The 23,407-nt window shown below is 43.1% G+C and overlaps 1 protein-coding gene across 37 annotated transcripts in view; it reads right to left on the bottom strand.

Annotated features, from left to right (window-relative positions):
* Window positions 1-23,407, bottom strand: part of RSU1 (Ras suppressor protein 1) — an 883,461-nt gene that overhangs the window by 658,518 nt on the left and 201,536 nt on the right. For 3 of the 37 annotated variants that reach the window (XM_021064827.2, XM_084980220.1, XM_021064828.2), the window contains one exon: window positions 13,810-14,435. The exons of the other annotated variants lie outside the window; for them this stretch is intronic. In XM_021064827.2, coding sequence (XP_020920486.1) covers window positions 14,333-14,435 — 103 coding nt within the window. In that variant the 3' untranslated portion in view covers window positions 13,810-14,332. Of the gene's footprint in view, window positions 1-13,809; window positions 14,436-23,407 lie in introns of those variants that run through there. 37 annotated transcript variants of the gene reach the window in all.

The following is a 23,407-nucleotide window of genomic DNA, read 5'->3' as shown; positions in this document are numbered from 1 at the left end:
TTAATCTCTCTAAGGTCAAATTGCCTATAAAACCAAGACAACCACAGAGTGAGAATGAAAGAGAACTAAAGACATGGAAGTCCCTCAATAAAATACGTGCTCTTAGTAAAATACAATGAATTAAGGACAACATTAAACAAGGCCTAATTACTAAATTCCATTATGTAGTAATAAAGCACTACACAATAGCGCTAAGTACTAAATACGAAAATACTAGATTTAGTACTAACTTACTAAGTACTAAATTCTATGCTGTAGGAGCTAAGAGGTAATATCCCAGCATATTTCCATGCAGTGTTGATAGAAACCAGACTTCTTTTAAAAATGCGCAGGGATCTCCTAAGCTTATTGATGGAAAGACCCATGACGTACATGTGTGTATATATGTATATACACATACAGATATGAGATTATACGATTATAATATATGCACAGTGTATGTGGGATGATCTTACCATCATATTCCAGATGAAGATATACCCATGAACAATTAATGCCTGATCCTGAGGTCACAGAGTGTCCAGGCAGAACAGAGACCACAGTACTTTAGCCGCTGGTTATGCCACCTTTAAAAATCAGTTCCTGGAGAAATGTAATTTTGGTAAAGAGCCTTTGAAATTGACTCACACTAACCGGGGTATTTTTGGGTTTTCCCTTGGGGCCCTGACTTGGGACTTGGGACAGGTCAACTGGGGTGCAGGGCCCTTCAAGTTCAAGCTGCTACAGAAGAAATCAATGCTTATTTGAGGGAGATTTTAAATAATCAAGTGTGTAACAAGTGGGTCATTACAAAAGAAACCAAAAATTCAGGTAAAAGTTTGGTTTTGAACTTCTATAGGATTGTGCCGAATTTCACCTATTAGTATTCAGAGACAGTCTTTCCCTTGTGAAAATTTAGTCTTGATAAAGCAGATCCAAATTACAAAGTAGTGAGTTCCAATTGTGGCACAGGGGAAATGAATCTGACTAAAAACCATGAAGTTGTGGGTTCGATCCCTGGCCTCACTCAGTGGGTTAAGGATCCAGCATTGCTGTGAGCTGTAGTATAGGTTGCAGACGCGGTTCAAACCTGGCATTGCTGTGGCTGCGGTGTAGGTCAGCAGCTACAGTTCAGATTCGACCCCTAGCCTGGGGACTTCCATATGCCACGAGCTCAGCCATAAAAAGCCAAAAAAAAAAAAAAAAATTATAAAGTAGAAAACCCTGAAGAAATGTTTAAGATTTTCCACTTTTTTCTTCCTTAATGTTAGCTTAATATCATCCACATAACAATAGTGCTAAATACAACTGAACAAATAGTTATGGAGCTTCTACTATAATCTTTTTTTTTTTTTTTTTTTTTGCCTTGCTTGCAGCATGCATAAGTTGCCAGGCCAAGGATCAAACCTGCACCACAGCAGTGACAGCACCAGATCCTTAACCTACAAAGCCACCAGAGGACTCTGCAGTGGCTACTGTGTATGGAGCACTGTTCTGAGTCCTGGAGATGTAACAGTTAAGTGAATAATCAACTGACTTTTTCTGTAAAGGGCCAGACAGTGAGTATGTTTGGCTTTGTGGGCTAAAACATGTGACAATCTGTCCCAACTAGCCAGCTCGACTGTGGTAGCAGAAAAGTAGCCAGAGACATTGTGTAAATGAGTGGTGGCTGTGTTCCAGGAAGACTTCATTTGCAAAGACAGGCATGGGCTGGAGTTGGCCTGGGGCCCACACTTTCTTTGCTGATTCATTTCCTCATAGAGGCTACATTCTCGGCATGATGGAACCTACCTTCTGGGGTTAAAAGACAGGCAACCCACCAAATAAAGTGCAATTTAAAACAGGTCACACGGAGTAGATCTTACTGAGAAAGTGATTTGCTAACAAAGATTTCAAGTTGATGAGAGAGCTCAATGTGGGAAAAGAATATTCTAGGAAAAGGACCCAAGGCAGAAGAGCCCTGAAGTGGGAAGGACCTGAGGGCCAGGGTAGCTGGAGTAGAGCAATGAGAAAGGGAGGAGGAGAAGGAAGGCACATCACACATGACCTTGGAGATCATGGATGGTCACTGGGAGTTTTATCCTGAGTGGAAGGAGACGTCACTGGAAGATGCTGAGCGTACACAGGTTCTGATGTCTATGTTAAAAGGATCACAGATGGATGCAGATTATAAGAAAGCAAGAGGGACAGCAGGCAGCCTACCTGGAGGATGGAACAATAATCCAGGTGAGAAGTGAAGGTGGTCAGAGGACATTACGAAGTTTCCAATTCATTTTTTTTTTTTTTTTTAACATCTGCACTTGCGGTATATGGAAGTTCCTGGGCTAGGGGTTGAACTGGAGCTGCAGCTGCAGACCTACACCACAGCCACAGCAACAAGGGATCCAAGCTGAATCTGCTATGGATCCTTAACCCATTGAGCAAGGCCTGCATCCTCACAGAGGCAGTGTCAGGTCCTTAATCCACTAAGCCACAAGGGGTATTCCTGATAATATGTTGAAGGAAGAGCCCAGAAGATTTTCTCAAGGATCCATGCAGGTATTATGACTATAAAGCTTTGTTAGAACCTTAACTGTGAGACACTTAACTTGGCAACAAACAAGTACTTAGTGCACAGTGGGTGAAGGTGAGTAAAAGTAAAAATAGGAAAAGTCAGATCAACGTCAGTTTTATACTTCCAGCAATTCATACCGCTGTTACGATTGAGACAACTCAGTTCATTCCGAATTCATCTGATTTTCATTCTCTATATAGTCCAACTCACCCACAGTAAGGATTCACCTGTGCTAAGTGGTTTCCAAGTCATTTCTACTATACGGAATGAATCTGCTGGGACGCAAGGCTACCTGCTTGATTCTATGGAGAATGTATCCCAGTGTGGGTTTCACAGACTTCAGGCATGATATAATGGTTAGTGTGTGGTATCAGGGACTCAGGTCAAATGGCCCTGCATACTACAGCTCCTTCTCAGAGTTTCAAAATACACATTAAAATGGTAAAGTCTTTGCACTCTTGAAATAACACCCCCCCAAAACAAACAAAATACTAAAAACCAAACAAATCCAAAAGAACAATTCTTTAACGTGAACCTCTCTCAACAAGCCCAGCTTTTTTCAACTTGCTTCCACCTGGCCTGCCTGCTATTACGTTAACTGGAAAGCAAATCAATACAATCATGATTAACAGAATATTTAGCTTCTAGTAAAGGATGAGAAGCATCTCGCTTTTAAATCTAAGAACCATTATACAATTTATTCCCACATCATCTTGCCCTGCCTAGCTCACAGGGTAGTTGCAAGGACTAAATGGAATTACCTACACAAAAGTATTTTGCATACTACTTCTAAAGGATCCAGAACATGGGCAAGACCACTCTTTTGCAAAAAGTCAAGTCCAAGGAAAGATGTCTCAAGCAAGGAATAAAAAAAAAAAAAAAAATCGTGGGTTTCTACATAGGCTTAGAACCCTGGCACAGAGGCTACCATGAGAGATTGTAAGGCAGCCCTAGCAACAACCAATCTCATCACCGTGCTGAAAAGGGTCAGGTTACCTTTGCGGAAAAGCCATCTTTTGGAGTGATGTCACCAGGATGGCAACATGGGTTGTGCTTGACTTCATTCCTTGCACAAGAACAACTAAAAGCTATTCAGGGACAAGAAGGCATTGAGAAAATTCTAGAACATGGTGGGGGGTAAGACTGAAGCACCCCCCTTCACTGCAGAGACCAAGACAGACCACATCAGAAAGGTAAGAGGGGCAGTGACATGCTGACCACATTGTCCCTCCCCAAGACCAGCACAGCACCACAGAGATCTGCCCTGAGCCTATGGATTTTCAGTAAGGAAAGAGAGCCAGGGTGACCTCAGCCCTTCCAGCATTGTTGTTGGCTTCCTGGCATTTCCCACTCTGTCTCACCTGACAGAGAACTCAGGGGGCTTGACCACCAGGACTCTATGATGGAGAAGAATGAGGGGCTTCACACAACCAGTGCTTGGATCTTGGCCAACAACGTTGCGACACACAGAGCCCAAGAAGTAGTCCCAACCTAGTACTTTGCTCATCTTTTGAACCAAGCTGGGGGTACAGTGTGACCACTGAACTTGGTGGGTTGTCAATCTGCCTGATTCAGGTTCTCAAATATTGAGTTTTGCTGGTCCCAGAGCCTAGTTGTCCCATGCTCAGGCATGGAGCTGAATCACAGTCCCAGTCTCTGTGGAGAGCATCTTCTGGCCCCATGTGACCAGAAGGACTCAGGACAACTCTTGGAAGCTAAGTGACCCAGGGGCCCTTGAGCCCAGAGAAGGGCAGACAGAGCCAAGAGTTTTCAGACAAAGCCAGAGGCCCTCTTCACCCAGGGAAATTGGGGTGCAGGTTAGCTTGAGCTAAAACAACAAATGAAAGGCTTTACTGGCTTTAAAGCTATTTTTCTCATTGTACCCAGGCAGGGAATCTAATTTGTAGCCTCAATATCACTGAATATAACCTTCAGCCTGTCTGACCAGGAAACCTGACCAGAACTTGTGGGAAGCTATGCAGCCCATTCAACAGCCCTGCTTCCAGTCACTTAAGCAGTCAGTGGCATCCACTATGTGCCAGCGAAACCAGTAACCACACCTGACCAGACTGTTCAGTGTACATTTTGGTCTGATTTAAGTCCACAAACAATGGGGTACACAGGCCCTGGGTCCCACCCTGCTGCCCCACTAGGATAGGGAAATTAATTCAGAGCTCCGCCTACTACTAAGTATGGTACCCAGTCCAGACCCATCTAGTAAGCCTGACCAGAGACCCCGGCAACCAGAGTCCCCATCCTACAGCCAACCTTGAGCAGGAAAACAAGTCAGCAGTTGTATCTGAGTGTACTCAGTCAGTGGCACACATCCTCCCTATCCTTGTCATCAGAGCTTGAATAAATGCCTCGTATCAAAATATGCCCTAATGGCAGGCCCCACCTGTCCATGGAAACACACCCAAGAGCCAAAATTGAGCTGACTCTTGAAGATCTGTCTCTGCTAAAGAAAACCCATAAAGTCTAGAAGAGGAACCTGATTACTCAAATGTGGGGATACCAATAATATAAGGAATCAAAGACATGACACCACCAAAAGAAACTAATAAAGCTCCAATAAATGGCCCTAAAGAAATGGAGATCTATGAATATTTGAAGAATTCAGAATAATCTTCCGAAAGAAGTTTAGTGAACTATAAGAACACACAGGCAGAAGGCTAAATAGAATTAAGAAAGTAAAGTATGAACAAAACAAGAAGCTCAATAAAGAAACAGAAACTATCAACAAAACAGAACTCCTAGAGCTGAAAAATACAATGACTGAACTAAAGTATTCAATAAAGAGCTTCAAAAGCAGACCCAACCATGCAGAAGAAAGTATCAATGACCTGTAAGACAAAGTCAAAGAAGCAAAATGAAAAAGAGCAAAGAAAGCTTAGTAGGACTTCTGGGACACTATCCAAAGAAACAATATCCACATTATGGGAGTTCGAGGAGGACAAGAGAAAGAGAAAATGACAGGAAGTATATTTAAAGCAATAGTGGCTGAAAACTTCCCAAACCTAGAGAGAGAAATGAACATTTAGATCCATGAAACCCAACCCCAAATAGAACCCAAATAGGGCTACATCAATAAACATTATAATTAAACTATCCAAAGTCAAGGACAAATGAATTGATTTTGAAAGCAGCAAGAGAAAAGAGAGAAGTTCCATACATAGAAACCCATACTAGACCACTGGCAGATGTCCCAAGGGAAAATGTTCTGCTTCTGGAGAACAGCCAAAAAATGGGGCAGTATAATCAAAATATTGAAATAAAAAAACTTGTCAACCAAAATTCTACATCTAGTGAACCTGCTCTTCACAAAGGAAGGAGGAAAAAAGATTTTCCCAAACAAGAGCTGACCTAGACCACTACACCTGCTTTATAAGAAATGCTAAGGGGAGTTCAAGTGGAGGTAAAGGATGCTAATTAATATCATAAAAACTTGAGAGCATAAAACTTACTGGTAATGGTAAATATATCAAAGTTTGATTCTGTAATATAGTAATGGTGGTGAATAATCCACTCACAAGTCTTGTTTAAAAGTTAGGACATATATGCAGTAAAAATAAACGTAAGTACAATAATATGTTATTGGATATACAATACAAAAATATGTAAACTGTACCACAAATAACCTAAAATGTGAAAGAAGAAATTATAGTATAAAGTTTAGGAATGCTATAGAAGTTAACTTGTTATCAGTTTAAAATAGGGTGTTAGAAGTTTAAGATATTTTGTAATCCTCATGGTAACCACAAGGGAGAAAAACCCTGTAGTAATTACAAAAATGAACATGATAAAGTCAAAGAATGCTCACACCAAAATACTTCAAAACACACACACACAAAGAAAGCAGGAGAAGCAGCAAGGAAGAGATCTACAAAACAATTAACAAAATGGGAATAATAAGTCCTTATCTAACAGTAATTACTTTGTAAGTAAATTGATCAGATTCTCTAATCAAAGGCATAGAATGGATGAATGGATCAAAAAATAAAAAATAAAAAAATACACTGCACACAAGAGATTCACTTAAGACTTGATATACAGATTGAGAGTAAAAGGATGGAAAAAAAATATTTGAGGTGAATGGTAACATACACACACAAAAGCAAGGGTAGCTATAGTTAAATAACACAAAACAGACCTTAAACTAAAAATGGTAAAAACAGACAAATCAGGTCATTATACAGTGATAAAGTGTAAATCAAAGAATATGTAACATATTATTGTAAACACTTAGGATCCCAACATTATAAAAATATAAAGCAAAAACAGAGCTGAAAGGAGTACAATAATAGCTGGGGATATTAATATGCCTCTCTCAACAATGGGTAGATATTAATATGCCTCTCTCAACAATGGGTAGATTACCCAGATGAGATTCAATAAGGGAACAGTAAATCTGAACAAACTATGGACCAAACGGACCTAGACAAATATAGGTGATTCTATCTGACAACAGCAGAATACACAGTCTTCTCAAGGGCACATGGAACATTTTCTAGGATAGACCATATATTAGGCCACAAAACAAGTATGAGCAAATTCAGAAAGACTGAATCCATGCCAAGCATCTTTTCTGACTGCAATGAAACTAGAAATCATTAACAGGTAGAAAACTGGAAAACTCATGAACACATGGAAATTAAACACTCTCCTGAAAAACCAATGGATCAAAGAAGAAATTAGGAAATTTCAAAGTATCTTGAGACAAACGGAAATGGAAACACAGCATACCAAAACTTACGGAATATAGTAAAAGCAGTCTAGGAAGGTGGTTCTCAGTAATAAACATCTACATTAAGAAATAAGAAAGATCTCAAATAACCTAACTCTAGAAGGAACAGAAGAAAAACAAACTGAACCCAAAGCAGAAGGAAGGAAATACTAAAGATTTAGAGCAAAAATAAATCAAATAGAGAAGAAAACAACAGAAAAGATTAACCAAACTAAGAGTTGGTTCTGTGAAAAGATAAACAAAAGTGTCAAAACTTTAGCTAGATTAACTAAGGAAGTAAGAGAGAACCCACATCAACACAATTATAAATGAAAGATGGGACATTACAATGGATATCACAGAGGCAGAAACTATGAAGAGTCCAAATATAGTCATCCTCCAATATCTGTGGGGATTAGTTCCAGGATCCCACAGAAATACCAAAATCTTCAGAAGCTCAAATCCCTTATATCAAATGGCAAAGACAATCCATATAATCTTCCCATGCACTTTAAATCATCTCAAGAACACTTATAATACCTAAAACAATGTAAATGCTATGTATATAGTTGTAAATGCAACGTAAATGCTACATAAACAGCTGTTGGCATGTGGTAAATTGAAATTTTGCTTTTTGGAACTTTCTGAAATTTAAACAAATATACAATTTTTAATCTACAGTTGGTTGAATCCATAGATGTGGAACTCGCACGTTTGGAGGACTGACTGTACTATTAAGGAGACTGAATCAGTGATCAAAAACCTCCCAACAAAGAAAAGCCCAGAACTAGATGGCTTTAATTGTGAATTTTGACAAATAATTAAAAAATAATTAATACCACGTGGTATATATGGATAATGGAATATTACGGAACCAAAAAAAGAATGAAATTGTGCCATTTGCAACAATACGAATGGACCTATACAGCGTTATGGCTTAAATAAGTCAGAGAAAGAAAAATACTATATGTTATCACTTACATGTGGGATATAAAAAATAAAACAAATGACTATAACAAAATAGAAAAAGACTCAGAGATACGAAGAACAAACTAGTAGTTACTACTGGTGAGAGGCAAGTGAGAGGGGCAAAGGAAGGGTAAGGGATTAAGAGATACAAGCTACTACATATAAAATAAATAAGCAACAAGGATACATTTCCAGCACAGTGAAAATAGCCAACATTTTAAATCTTTAAATTGTGTATAATCTATAACAATATTGAGTCACTATGTTGTAAACCTGAAATAAGTACAGAATTGTAAATTGACTATACTTACTGCTATTAAAAAAAGAATCAACACCAACCCTCCCTCAAATTCTTCCAAAAAATGAAATAGAAGGGAACACTCCCAAACGCATTTTATGAGGCCACCATCAATCACCCTGGTATCAAAGCCTGAAAAGGATACTACAAGAAAAGAAAAATACAGGCCAATATCCCTGATGAATATAGATGCAAATACTCTTAATAAAATATAGCAAACTGAATTTAGCAGCACAATGAAAGGATCATTCACAATGATCAAGTGGGATTCATTTCTGGCATGTATGAATGGTTCAGTATACACAAATCAATAATGTGATCTATCACGTTAATAGGACAAAAGAAAAAAAAACGTATGATCAGTTCAACAGAGGCAGAAAAAGCATCTGACAAAAGTCAATATCCGTTCATAATAAAAATCTCTTTAAAAGTTTGATACAGATGGAACATATATCAACATAATAAAGAGCACATATGACAAACCCACAGCTAACATCATATTCAATAGTGAAAAGTTGAGAGCTTTTTCTCAAAGATCAAATACAAGACACAGGTGCCCACTCTCACCACCTGCATTCAAAATAATACTGGCAGTCTCAGCCAGGTCAATCAGGCAAGAAAAAGAATAAAGGCCTCATAATTGGAAAGGAACAAATAAAGCTGACTCTTTGAAGATGCCAGGACTTTACACAGAGAAAATCCTAGAGTCCACAAAAAGAGTTAGATCTAATCAATGAATTCCGTAAAGTTGTAGGATACAAAGTTAACAAAAAACCAACAGCATTTCTATATTATAATAATAATGAATTATCTGAACAAGAAATAAAGGAAATGATCACATTTACGACAGCATCAAAACCCAATAAAATACTTAGGCATAAATTTCAGTAGGGAAGTGAAAGCTCTCTTCACTGAAAACAAGACATTGAAGAAAGAAACTGAAGAAGACACAAATGAATGGAAATTACGTCATGTTAATGACCTGGAAGAATTAATGTTAAAATGTCCATACTGGAGGAGTTCCCAATGTGGCTCAGCCACAACGAACCCGACTAGTATCCATGAGGACATGGGTTCAATCCCTGGCTGCTCGGTGGGTTAAGGATCTGGTGTTACTGTGAGCTGTGGTGTAGGTCACAGACACAGCTAGAATCCCTTGCGGCTGTGGCTGTGGTGTAGGCTGGCAACTACAGCTCCAATTTGATCCCTAGCCTGTTTTCAGGTACTGCCAGTTGCAGCCCTACACACACACACAGACACACACACACACACGTCCATTCTCCCCAAAGCCATACATAGATTCAATGCAACCTATATCAAGATTCCAATGGAACTTTTTTTTTTTTACAGAAGTAAAAAATAATCACAAAATTTATATGGAACCATGGAAGACTCCAAACAGTCAAAGCAATCCTGAGAAAGAACAAAGCAGGAGGTATCCCATTTCCTGATTTCAGGCTTTAATACAAAGTTACAGGATCAAGGGAGCCAAAAATATTCAGTGGAGAAAAAAACAGTCTCTTCAATGAATGGTGCTTGGAAAATTGATATTCACATGTAAAAGAATAAAGCTAGGCCTCAACTTGGACCAGTGACAAACTATAACTCAAACTGTATAAACTTAAACATAAGACCAGAAACCATCCACCTTCTAGGACAAAACACAGACAACAGCTCCATGATAGAGGTCTTGGCAATAATTTTTTAGACATGACAACGAAAGCACAAGCAACAAAATAAACAAGTGGTGAAAAGCTGCTTAATATCATCAGGAGAATGCAAATCGAAACCAAGACCAGCTCACATTGATTGGAACGGCTATCATCCAAAAGACAAGAGGACAAAAACGCCAGAGAGGATGTGGGAAAAGGGAACCCTTGGGCACTCTTTGTGGGACTGTAAATTGGTGCAGCCAACATGGAGAACACTAGGGAGATTCCACTAAAATTAAAGATAGAACTACCATATGATCCAGCAATTCTACTTCTGGGAATGTATCCAAAAGATGAAAATACCATGCCACAGAGATATCTGCACCCCCACATTCATAGCACCATTATTCACAACAGCCAAGACAAGGAACCAACGTCAGTGTCCATTGACGGATGACGGATGTCATTCGTATATAGGTAATATTACTCAGCCGTAGAAAGAAGGAAATCTTGCCATTAATGGCAACATGGGTGGACCTTGAGAATGTTATGCTACGTGAATTAAGTCAGACAGAGAAAAAGACGACATGATCTCCCGTATTTGTGGAACCTGAAAAAAGAAAAAATCAAAACAGAATTACAGGAAAAGAGATCAGATTTGCAATAGGATGTCTGTAGCTAACACTGCTGTACTGTGCATCTAAAAGTTAAGAGCGTCGATCCAGAGTTCTCATCGCAAGAAAATTTTTCTTTCCTGTGTTTTGGTATTAATATGAGATGATGGATGTTCACGCACCATACCATGGTCATTTCACAATATATGGAAGTCAAATTTTTTTATAATGTACACCTGACATTTACACAGTGCTTATCCATTATATCACAATAAAACTGAGAGGGGAAAAAGATCTACCTTTTGAACTGTGGCTATTTTGTTAATCCACTGATCAACTAACCAAAAAGCGTGTATGAAAAGATATGAACACCCACTTTGGTGATGAAGGAAAAAGAGAAAAGAAAAAAGAAAACCACCTTGAGATTATATATCATGGTTTGGGCTTCAATATATGCTCATATATTCTGGATTGAATAATATACCAGCTCCATTTTGAAAAGATATGCAATTAATATTTTATTATTTTCTGATTATAAAAATGTACATGCTTATTACAGAGAACTTAAAAGTACAGAATATGTATAAAAAAGAAAATTTAAAGTCTTAATTCTGCATTTCCGTTGTGGCTCAGCAGAAATGAATCTGACTAGTATCCATGAGCACGCGGACCTTGCTCAGTGGGTTAAGGATCTGGTGTTACCATGAGCTGGTGTAGGTTGCAGACAGGGCTCGATCCCTTGTTGCTGTGGCTGTGGTATAGGCCAGCAGCTACAGCTCTGATTCGACCCTTAGCTTGGGAACCTCTGTATGCTGCAGGTGCAGGCTTAAAAAGACAAAAAAAAAAAAAAAAAAAAAAAAAAAAAAAAAAAAACTTAATTCATCACAGATAATTTATCAGCCTGAAAATTCCAGTCCATTTCCATTTAATTTTTCTGGGCATACATATCATAAACACAATTTCCTTTTCCCACAGCTGGGACTGCTTAGTCATTTTGTTTTCACCACCCCACAGCATATGGAGTTCCAGGCCTAGAGATCAGATCCGAGGTGCAGTTTCAAACTACACCACAGCTGCAGGAACACCGGATCCTTTAATCCACTGTATTGGGCCAGGAATCGAACCTGCATGCTGGCGCTGCGGAGATGCTGCTGACCTCATTGTGCCACAGCAGGAGCTCCCATAGTTAGTGTTTTAAACCCAACTTTTTAATTTAACTGGAGAAATTATCTCCCTTTGCCTTTAGATATTGTGAAACAACTGTTAATGTCTTCATAAAAGCTGATCACGTGGATACACAATTAACCCTTCTTTCATGGGTGAGCATTTAGCTTTTTTCCAAGTTTCTACTGTATATAAACCAGTAGAGGCATTTTTCAAATATAGCTGTGTATGCACATCTCTGATAATTTCCTCAGGATGAATTCCTAGAAATAAAAATGCTGGGGCAGAGCACACAATTTTAAAGTTTTGCTACTTTTCATCAAATTGCTACCACCTTTCTGGAGAGAAATTTATGTTCTCAACAGCAGTGTATAAGAATGTCCATCTCATGTTACTCCTAAAATTACCTGTAAAATACACATTTCTCATTGTTATACGTGTCTTATTTTTGCTTTGATTTGTATTTTTTTGATTACTAGTAAGTCCAGGCTTTTTTTTTTTTTTCATGTTCTTGGAGATATTTCCTTCCTGTGAATTTATGCATATTGTCCATATTTCTATCTAGGCTGCTCATCTTAAAAAAATTATTCATAAGACTATACCGTGGACTTCCCATGGTGGCTCAGTGGGTTAAGGACCTGATGTTTCTATGAGGATGTGGGTTCGATGCCTGGCCTTTGCTCAGTGATTTAAGGATCCAGTGTTGCCATAGCTCTGGGTTACGCCTCAGCTGCAGCTCCGATTCAACCCCTAGCCCAGGAACTTCATATGCCACAGGTGTGGACATAAAAAAAAAAAAAAAAAAAAAAAAAAAAAAAGACTATTGTGATAATTTCCCTAAGGCTTTGTTGCTAGTTTAACCTTAGACGAAGTCTCTCTGATCAACAACGGTAGATGTATTGTTCTTCCTCCTGTAAAATCACCAGCTAAAAAATTCGACTTAAAAAATTTTAAGATTGCACCTGGAACATGACATCAACGGAATTCCCAAACAGGTGATAGCACGTGGAGAATCCTCCTTCAGCGGTGAACGTTTTATCAGGAAGTTATCCAAAAACAGGAAGCACAGACCTTGAGTGGTGCCTTCTCTGATTCCAAGGCAGAGTCCCTTTCCGAAGGAACTCAGGGTTTGGAGTTGTGTTCTGATTCAGCTTTTGACCCAGTGTTCCAGGGGTCTTGGTCCCAGGGCTTCAACTGGGAGATGAAGAGGAGAGGATGAAGGCGTAGATGCAGACAATCCATCTGAGAGTATGCTACATTTTCACATACCTTTTCAGACGTCCCAGGGTTGGCACTCCTTTTAACACCAGCATTCTGCTTCGATTTATTTCCACTGACATACATATTCCTGTAGATAAGAACAAAGCTGCCTGCCACAGATGCTAAACAATTACTTATTTAACGACTCTGCCACTGCAGTTTCTACACTGGGCACAGTGTAGAGGGTGCGTTTACACAACTTCTTTGGCATCCTCAAAGTCACTTAGCGGGATGCTTTGATATGAGCAGATTTTCTGCAGTGACAAGCAACACACTTGAGTATTTTTCTCTCTCTGTTTCACAGCTCTTGTCGACCAGGCACTGGCAGGAGTCACCATTCCTTCAGCTAAGAAATGTTGCTTTCCAAAATTCTTTGGCAAAAATCTCCTAGAGATTTGTTTTTCTGCTCCTGCCCAATTTAGAAACAGTCCTCAAAGGAAAAAAAAAAAAAAACCTGACAAATCGATGTGAGAAGAAACTATCTCTGATTTAATTCTGCACTTCCTTCATGGAGAGTTTCAGAGTTTATCATCGACAACCAATAAAACTGAACAAGACCATTTGGGGGGAAAAAAAGTAAACAAAAATGGCCAGACCCCGATATCAGATTTTTTTTTTATTCAAGACGCAACAGGTGATACAAATTCGAGATTTTATTAAAATCATTTGCAAGTTCACATAATATCTCAGGAGTGAAGGAAAGCTTTGAATAAAGCACAAGTGGTGAGTTAAATGAATAAACGGGAGGGTGAATAGTGTGAACGGTGACATTTAAATGATTACATGATTTTAATTCTTCTTTTCATAATAAGTAACTCTGGGAACCTCTATTCAAGAAGCTGAAAGCTGTGCTCATGTGCAATTTGCCGCTGAATTAGAGCTTTGTTTCCTGCCTGGGGCAATTTCAAGGAAACAAATGGAAAGAGTTGGAAGAAGTTATAAAAAATCTACTACCTACAAAAAGAATTTACAAGGGAAGGTGGTAAACACTCGAAAGAGAAAACAAAATAATAATAATAAAAAAAAACCCACACGCATGCTGTATTCACATGTGTGGTAGAATGAGAGAGAACAGAATGATGAGAGAAGCGGCCAGAAGTCCAGCCCATGGCGGACCCCTTATTTGTTCTTGGCTGTCAGGGGTTTCCGGCTGATCTTTTTCGATTTGTCATTATTTTTCTTCGGCGGTTCTGGGTTTGCCTGCATGTGTCTGCCGTAGAGGCTGAAAAGAGAGAGGGGAGGAGACGGTGAGATCTACCTTGTGAACGTAAGATAAGCTGCTACGGGCAGAGTTTTCATTAACAGATTCATCTCCAGGAAGACTCAGGAGGCGAAGAACATCAAACGATTATTCCTGTTTTCTCTGCACCATAGGCTGTGTCTAAGAAATGTACGTTGTCTCACACACACACACACACACACTCCAGTCCGATTCTGGACTCGTCTCTTGGAATCATACGTTCCCTGGGCGAAGTGTGAAAACAGCAGAGGAAGAAAGATGCAGAACTAGGAAAACCCGGGAGCTCAGCTCAGCCGATCTGGACTGAAGCGCCACGGACTGTGAGCCTTGAAGTCGACAGGGACAAAAACTGGGTCGAACTGAAAAGACAGAGCCTCCACTTAGTGTCAAGGGAGCGGCACACCAGCCCGAGGGCCCTGGAGCTGGCTGACGAGACAGAGAGCCAGAGTGTCTGGGCCCGCGCGAGCGGCTCATGCATGATGGATGGCGCTGGGGTGGCGACCACCCATCAATGCCACGTTAATAGCTACCGCTGATTAAATGTTGACGAAGTACCCCACCATCCTGGCAGACCGCATCCGCTGCAGCTGAGGGGATTGAACCCAGCAGCAGAGAGTAATTAATCGGTAATTTATGAGTAATTCTGATGAAACAAAATTACAAGCCCCCCTAAAATAAACACAGCTCAACCTCAACTCTCCTTATTGATACAATGCTGCCCCTGAGAGAGGCTGGTGGGTGGCTCAGCACCTCCCAAGGAAAGGCAATGCCTGACACCACTTGGTATCACTGCCTGGGGCCAACTGGACAGAGTGGACACATGGACTGACCCCCCCATCATAGGTGCCTCATGTTCTAGGATCCACTCAGGTTATCGACCCCTTTCCTGTACTTGGAACTCTTTTTTTTGGGGGGGGGGGGAAGTCTGCACCTGTGGCATATGGAAATGTCCAGGCTAGGGGTTGCTGCAGCTACAGGCCTATGCCACAGCCACAGCCAAGGCGACACCAGATCCAAGCCATATCTGCACCCTACACTGCAGCTTGTGGCAACACCAGATCCTTAACCCACTGAATGAGGCAAGGGATTGAACCCGCATCCTCACAGAGACAAGGTCAGGTTCTTAACCCACTGAGCCACAACAGGAACTCCGCTTGTGGCAAATCGAAGAGAGGGGCAGGCCCAGTGCCAGCCAGTGTGCCCACCACAGAAACATCTTCCCCAAGAAAGCCTGCTGCCCAGGAAAACAGACCTTTATAAACCTACACAGGCCCTCCTCCCTGACACTTTAAAAGGGCTTCTAGTCCTCTCGTCAAGTACACAGTCATGGACACCTGGAGGTCCTGGATCCAGATAAACACTAGTTCAAGCAGAAAGGCAAGTTCAGCCAGTCCAGCTTTACCGTTCTTGCCACCCCCACCCTCAATGAGGTCCCCATCCTCATCCCTGGAACTTGTCATTATCCCCTTAGATAGCAAAAGGGACTCTATAGAGGTGATGAAATAGAGGATCTTGAGATGGGAAGATTATCTTGCATTATCTGGGGGTGGGGAGGGGGGGGTCCAACTTGTGCACCCCTCCCCCACCCTTCCAGCATCACTGCCAGATGCACCAAACAAATCTGAGCCGACACAATCGCACTGACAATCCTGTTACCAACATGCTCTCTTAAGCTTTTCTCCCCAGAGTGCCTGCCTGTCTCCTCCTCCTAGGATGATCAAGGGCTTAGGGTTGCAGTGGAAGGTGCATGGGGGTGGGGTGGGGGAGGGTCTCGGGGTCCCAAGCTCCTCCCACCTGGCAGGAAGCCAAGGTCTGACCAGTCTGTTCTGTGCCTTCACACAGGCGCCTATGGTCTCAGTATCTTCGGTCTTACTGCTTTTTTACAGCTTCACGTGTCTCTCCTCTGTCTCCCCAACTCTCATGCCCATCATGAGAGAAAAAAACATCCATGTTCTTACTTGCACACATGATCACACCTCAAGGATGAAAAAAACTCAGCAGAAAGACAACTCCCTAAGTTCGTGAGCCTGGAAACCCAGAACTACTCAGCAGGTGGGAAAGTGGTATCAACAGAAATGAAGAGGGCAGAGGAGGGAGAAGGGATGTCAGAATTGCTAAGGGCCTTCCTGGCACCACATCTGGAACAAGCAGGCACAGAGGGCTTCCTGGAAGCAGCAGCGATGTTCCCAGGCCCCGAGAGCGGTCATTCATTCGGCAAAGTCATTTCAGAGGGTGGTGCACCAGCTGCTCGGGACTCAGCAAGGCTCCTCTTTTCAGGAAGGAACTGGAATGTTCCAATGTTTCAACACCTGCCTTTTGTTACTCAGACCTCACTGTGTGCCTGGCCTTCCTGGGGCTACCCACCAAGTCACTGGCTATGAAGGGCTGCAAGGGAGACGGTGGTCCTGAACTTGACACTGAGCATCCTTTTTTCGCCACTTACGAGCTGCTGGCTCTGGGCAAATAGTTAGCAAGCCTCACCCCCGCTGTGCCTCAGTTTCTACATCTGTGAAAAAATGATGTCATCGGCTCACAAGGTGGCCATGGCAGTGAAATGAGCCTGGCACCACAGCACAACTATCAGATGTGGCCACCAAACGCTGGCTTGAGAAACAGAGCTGACTTAGGGTTTAGTCAGGCTGATTAAATAAAGATATGATTACTTTACATCTCCGGGGTTCTTGCCATCAATGCCGCCTCCCCAAGCCTCTCTGGAAGAAAGGTTTGAATCCTCTTTGAAGCAAGCAATGGAGGCAGAGCAAAATGAATCGCCTCCCCTTCCTCCGTGAGTCACCAGCAGAGCCAGGATGACTCTGTCCTGCGCCGTGGGATCCTTCCCCTGCTCCAGCTGTGTGGGCAGATGAGAGGCGACGCTTTACTCTCATCTGTGGATGGAATGGAGAAGGGCAGCCATTCCCACCTGGGGACACGGCTGTGACAGAGTTCTAAGGACAAGCATCTCAGGGTCCCCGTGCCTGGGTCCTAGCAGCTCTCAGCCAGGGGGTCTCCACTGGGTAAGTGGAGTAGGCAGAATAAAGCTCCTAACCCCAGAACCCTGTGATTCTATTACCTTACATGGCAAAAGGGACTTTGCCCGGGTGATTAAGTTAAGGATCTTGAGATGGAGAAGTGACGCTGGTTATTCTGTATGCCGCACTACAAAAAAGAAAAAAGAAAAAAAAGAGAGGGGGGCCTAAGGGTCAGGGTCAGAGATGTGAACATAGTAAGCTGCTGGCTTTGACGATGGTGGATGGGGCTACCAGTCAAGGAAGGTGTGCAGACTCGAGACACAAGAAAGGCAAGGTGGCGAAGTCTGGTCACTCCCAGAGCCTCCGGGAGGATAAGACCTGCCCAACACCCTGATTTCAGACTTTTGTTTTTATAAATTTTTTTCCCCTTCTTTTATGGCCACACCCAAGGCATATGAAAATTCCCAGGCTAAGTGTCAAATCGGAGCTGCAGCTGCTGGCTTAAACCACAGCAATACCGGATCCGAGGCACATCTGCGAGCTACCCTGAAGCCTGTGGCAACGCTGGATCCTTAACCCAGAGTGAGGCCAGGGATCGAACGTGCATCATCACAAAGACAATGCCGGCACTTAACCTGCTGAGCCACCGTGGGAACTCCAAGACTGCAGACTTCTGACCCTCAGGACTGTAAGATAATATATTTTAGTTTTAGCCACTAAAATCATGGTACTCTGTTAACAGCAGCAACAGGGAACCAGTACAGAAAGCGACCCTATCTGGGGCTATCAGTGAGGATTGTGCTTCATTTAAGCAGGAAAAAAAAAAATATACATATCTGGGGTAGGAACTCACTGAAAAGAAGGAAAAGTTGAAAACTCCGTTCAGAAAGGGCACAGAAGGAGGGTCCCCGAGGAAAACAGGGTGCTGTTTCTACTAGAAGAAGAGATCGGCGGGTCAGCTGTCTCCCATCTGCTACGGGGAGTCAGGAAGGTCCTGGTTCCCCTCCGTCTCTGAAGCTAACAGTCGGGGCCCAAGTTTTCAAGGTGCCCAGGATTTAATTTCTAGAGGGGACGAAGTGTCAGGACAGATGGGCCTGTACCTTCAAAAGAAGTTTTATTACATGCGGTTCCCAAGAGGAGCCACACCGTGCAGGGCCACGTGGGGCAGCACCAGGGGTGGTTAGGAGGCAGGTGAAGCACAGGAGAGAGCAAGGCCCAGCCCCTGATGCTGGTTTCCAAGGAAGGCAAGGATTAGGGTAGACCAATTCGAATGTTTTGAAAAGTGAATAATGCGACCCAAATTTCAGGGACCAGGGCTAACGGGGTGAGCTCTAGCTGTGCAGTACCTGGATCTGGGTTAGAGAAAATACGGGTGTGGTGCATGTGATGAAACAGCAGAAGTGGTTAGGGTAGGGGCTGGGGTCGGGGCGGGGGGGGGCGGCGTGAGTGATTTGCTCCTCTGGGAATGAGCTAGCTGGGGAGGGGCAGTCTCCCCAGCCAGCAAGACAACACCCGCCCCCAAGATGTCAAAGCATCATAAGACACAGAAAGTGAAAAACAGGATTAATATAGCCTACAACCTTCAGGATGGATTTCTGCCCCCTGCCCACCCCATATCATGATGGACCTTCCACCTCCTCTACCCTGGAAGATGACAACTGCCCCTCAGACCCCAGCGCAAGGTGCTTCTTGGACGAGCACATCCCCTCCATCCTCCCTCCCCCAGTGCTCTGCTCAGGTGGTACCCATCCCGCCCTACAGGAGCCCAGGCACCCTGCAGAGTGGATTCTGGAGAAGAGTCCTGGGGCTTCACTCACCTTTGCATTCCTGCACCCTGTTGGCCCCCAAGGGATGCGTGACATTGAGCAAGTGACTAACTTGCCCCAGTCTGATGTCCTCCTCTGCAAAATGGGGAAAACTGCTACCCTGCAGGGTTTGGGGGGGTGGGGGAGATTAAATCAGACATGAAAAGGGCAGGCACAGAGCAGAGCGGGAGTTCCAGAAAGGCAGCTGCCACCTTGAACCTCTCAGGAAGCTCTGAGATTCAGGCCAAGCTGGTCGGTCCCTCCTGCTTCTCAGATGCTACCCCCGTGTCTGAGCACAGCCAGCAATGTGGCTTTGCTGTCATGAGCCTATGGGGCAGATGCCTTCTTGGGGAGGTTTCTGGTGGGTGCTGAAATCTAGCCATGCCATCTTGAGAGCATGGATGAGGAAGCCTGGGTCATGGTCACCGATGGGACCATCAGTGGGTGAAGTGCTCAACTCAGCAAGTGGAGGGCACCTGTGGCACAAGGTCTCAGAAAAATCTTCCCTGTCCTGAAATCTGAGGTTTCTAGAGGAGAACTGGGAGAGTTCAAGGAAGGGGAGAAACCAGCAAAGAACAGAAAGTAGCGGGAAAGCATCAATGATGCTCAGGAGTCTGAAGAGCAGGCTTCTGATACTGAAAAAAATCCTCAAAGGCAAGAGGTCCACTGGCATCTGTGTTTGGAGAGAGGTACAGGGCAGTGTCACTCAGCTCACAAGGGCTCTCATCCTGTCCCCAGGGAAGTGGGCCCTGCTCTGATCAGCCATCTGCAGGAGCCCAGCCCAGCTATGGAGGAATCATCATGAAATGATTCTGTGGGAGTTCTGTGAATCATGGTGCAGTGGAAACAAATCTGACTGGCATTCACGAGGACACAGGTTCGATCCCTGGCCTCGCTCAGTGGGTTAAGGATCCCAAGTTACCTCGAGCTGTGGTGTAGATCAAAGACTTGGCTTGGATCCTGCATTGCTGTGGTGTAGGCAGGGGGCTACGGCTCTGATTTGACCCCTACCCTGGGAATTTCCATATGCTGCCGGTATAGCCCTAAAAAGACAAGAAAAAAATAAATAAAAAAAGATGGCACAGCAAATGATTCCAGCCCATCAGAATCAGAACAGATTTTGCAACAAGTATTGTACTGAGTAATATGACACGCATGCTTTTCTATTATTGGTAGGTACATTTATTTAACATAGCCAACTTCATCTGGGGTAAAAAAAAATCCATTTGAGTCTTATGGTTTCCGTTGGATGCAAAGGTTTCCTGCAGACCCTCATACCCCATTGAGACGGCAGCAGTGAAGACCACTGGGAGCCCATCTTTGCTTCTTGAAAAAAATCTCCTCTCTTGGCTGCAGTGCACAGTCCTAGTTCTTACTCTTCCTCCAAAAAAAGTCCTTGTGGGTTTTTTTTTTTTTTTTTCCTTTGGCTGCCACACAGCAGAGGAGTTCCCGGGCCAGGGATCCGATCCAAACCGCAGTTGCAACCTTCACCACAGCTGCAGCAATGCCGGATCCTTAACCCGCTGTGCCGGGTCAGGGAATGAACGTGCATCCTGGCAGTGCAGAGATGCCATCGATCCGTTGCACCACAGCACTAACTCCTACGATGCTTATTCTTATTTCTATCATCTTATGATTTTCTTCATTCTCCTTTTCTCTGATCCTAAAAACAGGTTCCTATCACACAGCCACTGGATTATTGTAACAGATCCTGTCTCGGTTTCCTTGATGCCAAGCCCTCACTGTCTCCAACGTTCCTATACACAAATGACAGAATGCTCTCTGCTTGGTTTATTCGCCTTCCACCACCCACTGGATCAAGTACCCAGCCTGGCGTGCGGCAGAGAGCAGCCACAGGGCACACTGCAGAATGCCTAAGTGACCCAACGTCATCTCTCTCCTCCCTGACAGACAGAGCCAGTAAGGCTGGTGGAGGGAGGCCACGTGGTGTGCAGGGAAGCTGGGCTGAGTGTAAGCCTGGCCACCCACTAGCTAAGTAACCTCAGAGCCCTAAGTCTTTCCAGAACGTCTGTTACCTTCACTGGAAAATGGGACCATCTGTACACTGTCTACCTTGCAGCTGATCTGCAACATCTCTAACAGGCTACATCCAGCCAAGGCCTGGGATTTGCCTTTCCTGCCAGCCAGGATTCCTTCCAGTCTCAGTTTTTCCCTCCTCTGGGTTACCAGTGCCTGGAATGCCTGCCTCCAACCTTTCGGCAACTCAGATCGCATCCCCATTTTTAGGCTTTTCACAGCTGTCTCTGCCCCACCTCCTGCCCCATGTCTGCCTTCACAAAATACTTTGGGGTCCATCAGGATTGCATCACAAAGCCTTTGCTAATACAAAAAGAGTGATTTCTGCTCGTGGCTGTTATTTCCAAGTGCCACGACAGCACCTTGATAAGGACACGCTGGAAAGACAGCTACCATTCCATCAGCCTTCACTGTCACTACCACCCAAGGAGGCAGGGACTTTTATTATCTTTACTTTTCAAATATACAAGGGTTTTTTTTTTTTTTTTTTTTTTTTTTTTGGCTGTACCCGCACCACAGCAGTGAAAATGCAAGATCCTTAACCTGCTGAGCCACCAGAGAACGTCTGTTTTCTCTTCCTTCCTTCTTTCCTTTCTAGGGCTGCACCTGCAGCACATGGACGTTCCCAGGCTACGCCACGGCCACAGCAATGCCAGATCCGAGCCACATCTGCAACCTACACGACAGCTTGTGGCCACGCTGGATCCTTGACCTTCTGTGCAGGGTCGGGATTTGAACCCGCATCCTCATGGACACTAGTCAGGTTCTTAACCTGCTGAGCCACAATGGGAACTCCCTGTCTTCACCTTTCAAGGAAGGAAACTGAGGCTTAGCCAAAGGCCCAGATCAAACCCAGGCAATCACTCCAAGTTCAGACTCTTGAGGCACTAAGTTATCTTGCCTGCCATCTTCAGCGATTCTGGAAGCCTAGCATTTTCGTGAGGGTGGGGGCTGCAGATTTCCCTTCTTTTGTCTTCTACGCACTCAAGGCAGGGCAGGGAGCACATTGTGTGCTACGTAAATATTATGTTTCAGAATGCCAGGTATATGAGAGGTCCAATATGCTGTTTCTAAGTCATTTGCTCATGTCATATGTCTCCCTCCTGCTGTTTTGGGTGTTTCCATGGAAAGTCCTTATAGAGACCAAGAAAAGAACCAATTGGAAGCATCTAAGTATATGGCCAGTGACAATACTGGAGAGAAATGATTTTGTCTCTAATCTGTAATCTTATGGTGGGATGCTAAATTTACCATCTCCACAAATAAATCTGTGGACAAAGTGTGAAGCCTAGATTATTAATAAGCATGTGCAATATCTTTATTTATCCTATCTAACAACTCTCAGGGGCTGGTGACAGAACCTTAGCACATAAAGTGCTGAGTCTTAAAGAACAAAAAATTTTCGCCGTTACCATATTCCCCTGAGAAGTCTCATTAATTCAAAAGGCAATGATTTTTTTTTGAGATCAAATCTCCAAGAGATAGTTCCATGAAAGGCACCAACACCAGGGTGTGTCTTTTACATCTGCCTCCCTTAAAACCCTCACTGTTCTCAGTCCCCAACACACAGTGTACTTAATAAAAAAAAAAAAAAATCAATGTACATGTGCAAATAGCATCCATACTAAGAGCCAAAAGGAATCTGTAGCTGGCTTGGAACAGATAATAAGTTTTGTATTTATCTTACAAAAATAAAAGTAAAATCCAAGGCAGATTTTCAAATACCCCGTGCATTCTACACTCGCTATCTGCCCCACTGGAGGGGAGAAATGAGGATTCTGGCGGAGCAAAACTAACAATCTTGAGCACAAAAGATGCTCATTAAACTTCATCATCCTGTCTACTCTAATGATGCTTTTACTTAATAAAAATTCCCCAAGCAGTTGCAAGGATATTAGGCAAGGTCTTTGGTTATGTATCAGAGGTCTGAGCTGTCACCAGCAAGCAGGCACTTCAGGGGGTAGGTTCCCAGGGGACGGAGCAAATACAGCTTTCACAGGATACATGCAGAGAAAAATCAATACGGCAACTTGCCTCCCTGCTTAAGCATTTAAGAGAAGAGGTAATCCTTTTAAATTAAACCACAAAGTGCTAAATGTTGCAATTTCTAAAATAAACTAAAAAGCAAAGCAAACAAGGCAAA

This window comes from Sus scrofa, chromosome 10 (genome assembly GCF_054392235.1).
Source record: "Sus scrofa isolate SSC_HxYL_T2T_F1_AM1 chromosome 10, Sscrofa_HxYL_maternal_Yorkshire_Landrace_v2.0, whole genome shotgun sequence".
Taxonomy (NCBI): domain Eukaryota; kingdom Metazoa; phylum Chordata; class Mammalia; order Artiodactyla; family Suidae; genus Sus; species Sus scrofa.
Note: the sequence above shows the minus strand (reverse complement) of the source record. Positions and strands in the feature narration are given on the sequence as shown.